This window comes from Sphaerodactylus townsendi, linkage group LG05 (genome assembly GCF_021028975.2).
Source record: "Sphaerodactylus townsendi isolate TG3544 linkage group LG05, MPM_Stown_v2.3, whole genome shotgun sequence".
In the NCBI taxonomy this organism is placed as follows: Eukaryota; Metazoa; Chordata; class Lepidosauria; order Squamata; family Sphaerodactylidae; genus Sphaerodactylus; species Sphaerodactylus townsendi.
The window spans coordinates 34,275,817-34,288,075 of NC_059429.1; the positions used below are offsets into that span (position 1 = coordinate 34,275,817).

Genomic DNA, 12,259 nt, shown 5'->3' on the forward strand with positions numbered 1-12,259 from the left:
ACTTTCTTCTCAGGAGGTGTAAGGAGGGATGATTCTCTTTGGGCAACCATTTTGAGTTTGACTTCACTTCCTGTGGCAGTCATTTAGGGCTAATATTCAATACCCTTCTCAGAATTCCAAATGAGTCCACAGGGAACTTTTTCACACACACTATTTGAAACATTTTCAAGCAGGAAGTGAAATATTTCCTCCATGTAGTTCTGCACTGCACTGCTTTTTGTCCGTTTGGTTCTGAAAACATTTCCAAGCTTTTTCTCCATTTTATTTGAAAATTTTTTACAACAGTTCTATAGGCTGAAGCATTTTCAAGTTTTCTTCCCTTGCTGTGTGGTCATATTTGCAGTGTTTTATCTTTCCTGCTGCCATTTTCCACGCCTCTGTGCTGTCATCCAACTTTCCCCTCAGTATTCAAAATTCCTTCCCTAAAGGGGGAGGGAGCACATATGTAAAACTCCACTGCTGCATCTGTTGCTCTCCTCTTTACACTACAGCTTTCTCTCTCCGATTTTGCCCATAGGAAAAATAATCAGCTGAGTCAATAAGTCTGCAGGAAACATAAAAATCCTTGCTTTCCTTTTGTGGGGATGGGGTGGGGAGAAATGAATTTAAGCAAAAGCAGGACTGGGGGTGGGGTGGGGTTTGTAGGTTTTTGTAAAGAAGGAAAGCCAGTGAATACCATTGCTTGTCTTGTTCTTTAAGCTGGGGGACAGGGTAAGCAAGTCGGTTTCTGTTGCTGATCAACTGCAGACAAGGCTCCCAAGCTTTCTGTGCACAGAATATGGGGGAAATGTAAACAGAGAGGCTCAAAAGGAGGAATAGTCTTCCTTGCATACCCATAAATCAAAGAAGCATTTAAGGAATTTTGAAAGCGAGGGGGCAACCTTTCATGCCACATAATACAGAACTGGGGAGTGGGAATCACTGCCACAAAAACTCAAGGTCTCGGGAGTCAATGATGCTGTGGGTGAGAAGCATGTGAGTGTGTGTAAGGAAAGGAGCCTGAGGTAGAGTCTTGAGAAGGAGAAAGAAGGGGACAAGTTTCTTCCCTTCCCCGCCATTCAGGTTCCTGTAACTGCAGCAGCCGCAGGTTGGAGGGGGGAGGGGAACATTTGGAGAAACTGAGTGCGGAGAAACATTGTGGTGAAGGGTTTTTAAAAAACGTTTTAAATGCTTTAAGCAACTTGTGCAGAAAAGGCCAGGTTCAGAAAGGTTGTGGGGAGGAGCTGTTCTGATGTGTTCAGGAATGACAAAACTAGAAAGGAGAAAGTTATGTGAGATCTGCAGGGAAAGATCTCCAGAGAATCCAATTGTGAAGAAAACAGAGTAATTTTTTGCTTTTGTGTTCAGTAAATATTGAAACTTTCAGTGTCTACAAAACAATTCTCTGTGTGTTTAAATAGAATGTAATTGTTATTTTTGTTGAACGAAACTACTGTGATCTGGAGCAGTGTAGAAACTTCAGCTACATATTATACGATCTTTTATTATAGGATTTTTTATTTATTAAAATAGTTGCAACTTCTTCCACTGTGCATTATTTTTGTACTTGTTATATGTTGACAGTGAATGTGGAAAAATAATAACTAGATGATTGAAATAATGATCAAAGTAGTTGTTTTAGTAGTTATATTTTGGAAGCAAGCTGACTTGGAGACCTGACAGATTTGATAGTGCCTCGGGGTTCCCCCAGCCGGGTGCCTCGGGGTTCTCCCTTCACCCTCTGAGGAGGGCAGCAACAAGCCGCTTGTGCAGCCGCAGGGAAGTCGTCCTGGGCCACACCCCCAGCCTCAGCAGAGGCCTGAAGAGCCTGCTGGCTGCGGGGGTTTCCCCTTCGCCCTCCGGGGAGGGCAGCAACAAGCGCTTGTGATTGCTGGTAAGCGGTGACTCGTGTATAAGCCGAGGGGGCATTTTTCAGCCTTAAAACAGGGCTGAAAAACTCAGCTTATACGTGAGTATATACAGTAATCCATCTCATACTGTAAAAGACATAGATGCCCTCATTTATTGTTGAGGAGGAGAACTGTCACTTGAGTAATGCTTGCATTTTCAAAGCTTTTCAGTTTCTTGGGCTCTTGACCCTCAATGGCAAATGGTGCTTAAAAATAATCCTGTGGAAGAAATTTCATGCATATACATTTATCCTTACCACTCCTTCCTTTGCATATACAATTTAATGTATACATCTCAAGATTCTCTTCTGCATCTAAATATTCTCTGGCTTGTTCCAAAGCATTATGATGGTTCCCCTGTTCAGAGAAGATGGATGGATAGATATGAACTGCTGAACTACCTAAATGAGCACGTTTTGCAGTGTTTTCCTGTCTCTCCCTATAGCCCAAGAGTGAATATTCTTTCTTTAATATCTGCCTTATTTTGTTTCTTTATCATTCGCTTCTTCCTCTAAAGAGGGCTATACAATCACTTTTACAGATTGGGAAGGGAGTATTATCATTTTTACTAAAACTGTTAAAAATTAAGAGGAAGCAGCATAGTTAATACATTTTTTAAAATTAAATAAAGCCACATTAAAAAGTTCGTTATAATGGATTCAGTGGTTCATGGTAACCCAACATATTGAAGTTTGTCCTTTGATTCCTTTGTTATACAGCTAAACTCATACTACCTTGACCAAATGAATATTGCTGCCTTTAAAGTTCATATACTAATATTTTTATGTGAATGAATGCATCGTTAGATGTACATGCCAGCAAAGGAGACAATTAATTTTTGAATGATATTTACACAACTTTAAACTGATCTAAACTCAAATATCTTGAGGGAAAGAATTACGCTAACTGTAGCACTTGAGAATAATTGTACTTCAAGTCTCAGTAATCTTCTTACCAAGCAGTTCCTTAGACTAAACCTCCGATACAGCTTGAAGCTTCCAGAATTCACACCAAGCAGTAATTACAGGAGACTGTAGAGATTATTGAGCAGATCAAGTCAACCCTAGCTGCAAAGATCCTATTACAGCTTTGGCTTTTATAAAATTCCATATTTAATATTTCTCACGGCAAGTGGAAGCCAAGGCTAGTAACAAAAAATAAAAACAGTCTATATAATCACAGGTTAAAATAATAAATATCAAAGCATCCACAAAATCAGTGTCATATAAAGTGTGTTCCAATAGTCTAGCCTCAAGGTGACTGTTGTAAATCAGCGTGGACTCAGTCAGGAGTTCCTTAAGTGGAAAGATTTTAAAGTAAATACAACTGAAAAAACACATTCTTAACCACTATAGTTACCTACTTTTCTAATAACTGTTTGGGATCTAATAAAACGCCTAAACTTGAAAGGTATAAAGCTGCTATGTATAACAAAATTGTTTGATTTTACTGTGTATTATTAATTACCATTGGACGCTTCTTTGTGTACATTTTGCAGAGAGACTAGTTTATTAGTCCTTTGCAGGTGGGTCACTTGTACTTTGTAGTGATTATTTTAACGGGGAGGGGACACTCCACAAGTGCTGCAGTGAAATAATTTACCTGTTTTATGAAGCTATCCGATCCATTTCAGACATTTTTCTCAAGTGTAATTTACTGTTGATGTTTCCATCAGAAGAAATGTGTTATTTTTATTTTGGGTTTTTACAATTTTTCTGGATTTAATTGAGCTTTTTACCTTTGCAGCTTCTTCACAAACTCCTTCAAGGAGATTCTCTCTCACAGCATTTATTTTCCTCTTCACTGACTTCCCAACCTAACTATTCCTGTCTATCATCTTCCTCTCCCAGTATTCTGTCATCTCCTTAGCAATCAGAACTTCTCAGTAGCCTGTGTGTGCTTGTCTGTTGAGTCACAGATGACTTACAGTGACCCTGTAGAGTTTCATGGCAAGAGATCTTCAGAGGTAGTTTGCCATTTCCTGCCTGTGTTGGCTGAGAGAATTCTGAAAGTACTGTGGCTGACCCAAGGTCACCAAAACAGTTTCATGTGGAGGAATGGGGAATTGAACCCTGGTTTTAAGATTAGAATCCACTACTCCTAACCAGTATACCACGGTGGCTACTTCATCCTCATCTAGCTGTCCTCTACTAGGGGTTTACTCCTATAATTAAGAGACTGAACTGTGTACTAGAAGAAGTGTAGTAGGTTTTTGTACCCCAATTTGCTCTATCTAAAGGAGCTCAAAATTGCTTACAATCACATTCCCTTCCTCTCTTTATAACAGGCACCTTTTGAGGTAGGTGGGGCTGAGAGAATTCTCAGAGAAGTATGACCGGTATCCAACCCAATTCTCCAAATTAGAATCTGCCACTCTTAACCACTACACCACACTGGCTCGGTTGGGCAGTTATTAGTTTAGATCTTGACATTGATTTCTAGATTTGGGCTTTTTTTTTCTCTGCCTCCGACCCAATCTGCAATATGTATACAGTGGAACCTCGGTTTTTGTTGGTAATCTGTCCGAAAAGAATCGATGAAAACTGAAACCGATGAAAACCGAGGCAAACTTTTCCGTAGCAATTAATGTAAATCCAATTAATCTGTTCTAGGCACTCCAACAAACATACCAAAAACACATTTTTGGTGAATAAAAATAATGTTTAATGCTGAAAACAGTAACAAACAATAACACTAGGGGCAGCTTCAGAGCCAGTGGACCAATGTCGCACCAGAAAACTGTCCAAAGAGGTCTGTTTCTGACGCCCCTTTAAGATTTGTCTGAAATGGGGCAAGACATTGTCATTAAACAAGTTGCACACACAGCCTGCAACAGCTTTGTCCGGGTGATTTTTCTCCATAAACCCTGCACCTTACTACAAATCGATGAAAACTGAGGTAAATCGATGAAAACCGAGAACAAATTTTCACTGAAAAAATCGATAAACCAAAACCGACGAAAACCGAAGGCAATGAAAACCGAGATTCCACTGTACTGTATACTTATATATACCCTGTTTCCCTGAATATAAGACATCCCCTGAAAATAACACATAGCCCATCTTTGGGTACAAAAATTAATATAAGACACTGTCTTATTTTCGGGGAAACACGGTAGTAAGTATTAAGTGGTATTGTTTGTTCCCACCAGTCCTTTCTGAGGACTGTATGGAATATGTATGGGATTCAGTTTAGTGCTCTTTGGATCAAAAAAAGAAATCAAAACATTCAGGGACATGCCTTAGATGTGCTTTCTATTGCAGTTGATAGAAACGTTTCTGAAGATAATTTTTTTCTGTGTGTATGTGAGAAAGAGAGAAATAACGACTTATTTGTAAGCAAGTAATCTGTGACCACTTCTTTGTAGAGTGCTCATTTGGCCATGATCGACACCTTGATGATGGCTTACACTGTGGAAATGGTCAGCGTGGAGAAAGTGATTGCATGTGCCCAGCAGTATTCATCCTTCTTTCAAGCCACGGACCTTCCCTATGACATAGAAGATGCTGTCATGTTTTGGATAAACAAAGTAAGGCCCTCTACAAATACGCTCTTCATCTGTTGTAAAGAATTTGTTTTCCTAAGATGCTTATTCAAATGGCCTACTGCTGCATATTACTGAAATCATGCCAAATAGCTGTGCTGCAAGCAGATAATCTTGTGCAGGACAAGTTAAGATTGTTTCTGGCCCAAATACATTAATAGTTTTGTTTACAAGTCTTTGGAATGATGACCATCCTGTTTCTACATCTTCAGAAACATGTAGCATATATACTACTGAACGGAACCTCATTTTGGTTATGCTTTCCTTAATCACCTACTAAGTTCCCTAGCTACTATTAGCATTGCCACATCATAGCATCTTGTGGTTGTATTCAAGCAGTGATGTGCGACTGCTGGTTTAATTGTTGACAGTCAAAGCTAATGCTTGTAGACTAAATTACATGATGAGTGGCACAAATGCATACTTCATTTTCATTACCTAGTTCCTGTGACAATAGTTGGTAAACAGTATAAACATATAGAAGTCAGTTGAAAACTAAATAGCTATATATGAATTTCTGCCATCAAAAAACGATCTAATCAATAGCTCTTAAAATGCTTCTGGAAGATGCTCAGGCTTCCAAAGTTCTATAACAGATGAATTTCCTCATAATGGGCAAGCACAATGTCCCTTTGTGCCCATAAACTTTTAGCAAAAGTGTAAAAATGGTATTATTAAGATGATGCCTTTAGGTGGTCTGTGTAGAGCAGTGGGTCATAAGAGAGAATGCTATCTCTTGCCCTACTCTGGAACAGCCCTTCCGACTGGACAAAGTACTCCTGGGAGAGTACTCCTGCAGGAGGCGGCTTGGACACACCCAGGAGGGCCAACAGACCACACAAGGCCCAGTGGCAAGAAATAGGTGGATTGCCGGGGGAGCTGGGTGGCCAGAGCAAGCTGCCACTGATGCAGCCATTGGAGGCCGCTCCAAGCTGGCTGGAGGCAGGCAGGGGTGAGAGTGAGGCCAGGATGCAACTGGCAACAATGCCGAAGACCCATTCATCTTGGGGGAAGGCGAGGGACATGCAGTTGAGCCAGAGACCACTGGGGGAAGGCAGCCTATCCCTGCAGTTACTACACAGCTCCTAGGCAGCCACAGCGATTTTCTCTAGAAAAGGGAGAGCCCAGGTGTAGGGGTGGGATTTAAGGGAAATTGGCAGGGAGGCGGGGTTGAGGTCGGAAAGGAATAAAGGCTGTCAGGTCTGGATGTCTAGAGGGATGTAGTGGAGCCAACAGCTGGCATCTGGAGGCCAGAACCAAGGGCAGAAGTCCACTGAGAGAACCTGCCCAAGTATGAGGTTGCGAAGTGAACGACTGGACCCTGGAGCTGCAGCATCTCTTAGGCATGCTTGGTTCAGTCAGTTTAGGAATTTATAGCGCCCATTTATCTTCCAAAGTTCATAGCTCTAGAATCTAGATACAAAAACTTTAAAAAGAATACACCCCCAACTGAATTGAGAGTTATTGTATTGTATCCTAAGTCCTATTTTATGTCAAATCATGTTGTATTGAAATAATCCATGATACAGTGTGTGATACAATTATGTTAATGTGTCTCATTAATCCTTAAGTATATGTCACTCTTACCTCAGCAAGAATAGGAAATTCTTTTAATGGGATTTTGTTTGTCATCGTAGGTAAATGAACATTTGAAAGACATCATGGAGCAGGAGCAAAAGCTAAAAGAGCATCACAGTGTTGAAACTCCAGGAGGTCAAAAGGTATGTACAGAAAATGCATCCAAGGAAGGCAGTACATTAGTCTTCATTGTAAAATCGTTCTGTAATGCAGCCTTAACAACAGGATTTCATTGTACAATCTGATTTCTTTCATGTGGCCAGGCCTTGATGGTTAAATATTGGCGTTGATTCTTGGAATATTTTGCTTTTGGTAAAAGGTAGCCACAGAAGCTGGGGATTCTCATTCTGCTGAAAGCATGTATGTGTCCATATTTCATTTTGCTTTTTGTCTGGTAATGAGTTGACTGGGTATGCGTTCCTACTGTAACATGTTAGCAAAATAAAGAGCTGAGGTTCGTGATTGGGTCAGCATTAGATGGCTGCCAAAAATCTGAACAACTGCTGAATTATAGACAGGGTGCATTCTACTGAGGAGCTGGGTGATTTCCTTTAATGCACTGGTTTGTCGTACATTACAGATACCCTAGACATAATCAGGCAGTTTCAGTAGTGACGAAAAGCCAGTATGCGTAGAGGATGATTCATACCAACAGCAGTCATGCACATTGCTGCAGCATCTGGAACTTGGTGCAACCTGCGTGTATTTTTCACCTACAGCTTCTTGGGGGCGAGGGAAGTCTTGGCCCTACAGTCAGTTTTTATTTTGAAATTATTGCAATTCATCATCGATTCTTTAGCTCTCAGAAGCAAAAAAAAATTTATATTGTTGAAGGCTTTCGCAGCTAGATTCAACTAGTTGTTGTGGGTTTTCTGGGCTGTGTAGCCATGGTCTGGTAGATCTTTTTCCTAATGTTTTGCCTGCATCTGTGGCCGGCATCTTCAAAGGCTTATCATAGGGAGAAGTTACATACCATGGCCACACAGCCCAGAAAACCCACAACAACCAAAATGTTTTTTTGTTCTTGTTTGTGAATATAGTAATATTTTTCAAATCTCCATAACATCAAAAAGGAATCTGACAGTGTGGGAAGAGACTTATGGGAAGTGACAGCTCTAAAAAAGTTAGTCTCAAAATTGCTGCTCACATTTCAGGTTCACCTGTTACCATATCTGATTTAAATAATATATATTTAGCACAGACAATTGGTCCAAAAAGAAAATGCTACAAGTTAGCACCATCTTACCATCTTGGCTGTCCCAATGTATCTGTATTAATGGGACTGTTGGTTCCAAGTGTATAAACCATGGTTCAGTTAACTGAAGTGACCTCTGCACCCAGGACGTATTTTTCATCTAATCTTAAATTGGAAAACAGATTTTCCCTTCTATAGTTTTCCTTCTATATCCAAGTTTATGTGCAGTTTTTTTTAAAAAAATGTTACTATCATACTATCAAATGTTACATTTGATAAAGTAGACTCTTGTCTGTGAAATTTTATCAAAATAAAATTGTTAGCTTTTAAGGTTGTTTGTATATATAGAACATTGGGCAAATGGTGGTCAACTTGAAAAATATTATGTTGCCTAATTTTTATTTACAGAGTTTAGATTATTCTGGTTAATTACCCACTCTCATTTAGAACAGGTAAAAGAAGTGAACTGAGAGGTTGCCTCAGAATGCGTGGTAAGAGAAGTTAGATGTGTAACTGGGTGCCTGTTCACTTTCTATTGAGTTATTTACCTTCCCATCATAATCTAACTTATTGTTAATGTTTACAATATAGAATAGTCTGATGGTTTACATTCAGAATTAAAGTTAGGAAAACTTTAAAACTGATTTGAAACCTTGATGGCAATTATATATGTACTGGGAAGTTCTGCAGCAAATGCAGGTATTTAAAGTTTTATGTGTGACACCTGTGCTTTATATTTACTGCAGGAAACACGCTTCACCAGTATGTTTGCAGTGATCAGGTTTTCTGTGTGAAGTGCACTTTCTGCCAGTAGGAATTCTGAAGCAACTGGTTCAAATTCTTCCATAGGGTTTTTTCATTTACTTTAACAATTGTCTTATTCTCTTTGCTCTATTTTTTATTACTCCATTTTTATTAGAAGTTTCTTCTGCAGGCACTCCTGAAGGACCATCTTTTTATTAATATGATCAGCAATTTTAAAGCATGTCTGCTGTTAGGATCAAAAATCAGTCACTGAAGAGAAAGTCATGTTCTCTTTCCATCTTACTCATTTATTTCTTGTAATTTATGGTTAATAACCTGCCACGTGCTTTGTTTTCTTGCTGTTTCCTAAATTGTGCCTTTCACTGCTGTGCAGCTATCACAAAGATGTTTTCTGAAATTCCTGAGATATGCATATAATTACAGCTGCCATTATGACTTGGGTCTTCCTCTTTGACCTATTCTCCACACCCCACACCCTGCATTTGTTTTCTTTGTCTGCGTAAGGCTACCAAATTATTTGCATCACTGGAGACTGTGATTAACTGACTCAGAACTAGGTCAGATTAAAAGTCTAATGTATTAAGTCACAACAGTTCAGAGATTCACATCTTGACTTTGATGTGATTTGGTTCTCCAGTCACGTAACTACGAACCCTTCATTTGGAAGATTAGTTCTTTTTTTCTGCAGAGGAGTAATAGTTGTATTTTACAGTGGCTAGAAGCAGGTATCTCTCCAGTAAAGCATGTTAGGACAGTTCTTATGTATAGCATCTTAAGCTGTGTCTTTGTTGTCAGTGTCCCCTGAAGGGTTGCCTCTGCTGGCAGTGTGTGATGTCCTTAATTGTCAGAAGGCAGTATGTGGGGGCCTTCTGGGTCATTGATCAGACCATGCCACCTAATCTCAGTTGTTTCTCCCCTCATATTCCTGCTGCAGAAAGGGAGGGGAGACTGTCATGGTTCCTGTGTTTGGGAATTAACAACACAATCCAGTGACAGCAGCTGTACCAATTTTCTCTGCAGCCCATGGGACTGGGCTAAATATTCAAATATGTGACTGAGCCCCCAGGAAGATGCTAGAATTGCCCTTTTCATTGATTCCCTTTTCAAGAGGCCATTGACCATTTCAGAATAAGTAAACTTTGTGAGTTCTGTAAGTTCATATTCATACACTGCATTTGAAACCAAGCTTCTGTTAGACACTTGTGGCTATAAGGCCCTGGATTTTTTTGTAAACATTGGCAACCAAATTGCCTAGCCTGTTACTGACTCACTGATGTATGTTGTTAAAGGAGTGCTTCTTTTCTTCAAAGTTCACACATTTCTTAGGAGTGCTTCTTTTCTTCAAAGTTCACACATTTCATTTGGGGTGAGAACATTTCATTATGTTTTGACAGTTGAGTCGCAGTGTCAGCATATCTGATAAGCAAATGATCATGGAGGGGATATGTATTATTTAGATGGTACTATTTCTGTTCCTCGAGACAGAAGTAATTAGTGAAAACATCTGTCTCTTCCATACTTCCTCCTTCATTACTATGGCATTTGACAGCCATTCCCATCATGAACTGCACAAACTAAAAAAAACGACCAGGGTATTCTACAGCACTAGCTACAGCAGCGAAATCACTTTCATCCTGTCCAGTTACATTGCCAGTGAACTTCCAGGTCCAATAGAAAATGATGGTTAAATGATAACATTTAAGGTTCTGGCTTGGGTTGAAGGTACCTGGTGGACTGTGTCTACTCATATAGACCAACTTGTGACCTGATGTTGGCCTGAGAACTAGGAACCTATATGAGGACTTTCTCAGCAGCTGCTCATGATCTTTGGAATTCTCTTCCTCTTGTGCTGCAGATGGTTACATATTTCTTTAGAAGTCTTTTGGCATCTTCTGAAGATTTGCCATTTAACTTCCCAATTAAGAGTTTCTGAATTAGAGTGTGTGTACTTGAAAAACATAAAATATTATTTAGCATGTATCAATTCCTTTAGAAAGTTCAAATATCCTGTAAAGTAGGTCAGTAGTGTTATCCTTATTGTGTAGACTAGGAAATAAGACTGTGCACTGCCTAAAGCAACTTGGGGAGTTATCATAAGCAGGGCTTGAGAATAAGTCGCAGCCTTAGTGAATTAATGGCAGAGGTAAAATTCAAACTAAATAGATAAAGTAGAGGAGAAAAGAATGGTTGAAACTTCTTTGGATCCCCATTATAATGACAATATGACCTCATTTGGGAGTTAGTCTGAAAACTGTTGCTATCCTTGAGTGATCCCTTTGTAGAACTTGTAATAAAGTCATGATGATATGAAGTCAAGCTATAAACTTAGATGGTGAACTACAATTGTGAATGCAGCTGTGGTATAATACCTTTTATCAGGACTAACTAATGAACCTGCTCAGCTACTTACTATAATTGTCTTGATTTTGAGCATTTATTCTGACATTTAATGAAAGCAGAAATTCCTTAATTTGTTGTCTTTTATCTGGTGGTAGAGGGAGTTCATATTAACTACTCAAAATTATTAATCCCTTACCTATTCTGGCATTAGTCTACTCAAAATGATGGATAAAAGGTCTCACAGTGACTTATTTTCCATTAGTGAGTACATAAATTCCAGTTCAGTTCATTGCATATACAAAGTCAGAATCTGACTTTTCTCCAAACGCCTTCTAAGCCATGAATAAATTTCCGTTGTCTTCTGCCAGATGCATCATGAAATCTTCAGCTGAATTTATTTTTAACAGAAAAAAAACAGAGGAAGCGGGAGAGAATTTTGCTGGTTGAATGCAGTTCATAGAACTTTTCTCCACATATACAGCCCCTGAAAAATCACTTTTTTTTTGTAACCATTTTTTAAAAAATTTTGGTGGGGAAGGAACTGCATTTTGGGGGAATTGGTGACGACAGACTCTTTTGTGAGCAGACACTTTTGATCTATGCCCATTGGTCTTAAAGATCAATTATTTGGAGCTTTTTGATCATAGAGGCGTGAACAATTCATAAACCCATCCAAATGTTTTCCTCTCAGAAGATTCTCTGTAGAATCCAGTGAATTGCATTTGAAGCTTCCCAGAGTTTGCAAGGCAATTCCAAAGGGCTGTAGAATTTGCTTTAAAGGAAAAAAGAGGAAGCAAAAATAGGCTCACCCGAAGCAGTTCTCCTTTCCATATCTTTAGCACATTGGTGACACTCACTGCGTTTACAGACCTTTCACGCGTATGGAGGAATGTTCTGAGAGGAAGAAACTCAGGAAATTTCAAACACTGTACAGGTATTTGTGATGTT

The 12,259-nt window shown here is 39.3% G+C and overlaps 1 protein-coding gene across 3 annotated transcripts in view; it reads left to right on the forward strand.

The window, feature by feature from the left end:
• CAMSAP2 (calmodulin regulated spectrin associated protein family member 2) overlaps nucleotides 1–12,259 on the forward strand; it is a 115,319-nt gene that overhangs the window by 55,525 nt on the left and 47,535 nt on the right. For all 3 annotated transcript variants that reach the window (XM_048496705.1, XM_048496704.1, XM_048496706.1), the window contains exons 3-4: nucleotides 5,257–5,418; nucleotides 7,071–7,154. In XM_048496705.1, coding sequence (XP_048352662.1) covers nucleotides 5,257–5,418; nucleotides 7,071–7,154 — 246 coding nt within the window. The remainder of the gene's footprint in view (nucleotides 1–5,256; nucleotides 5,419–7,070; nucleotides 7,155–12,259) is intronic.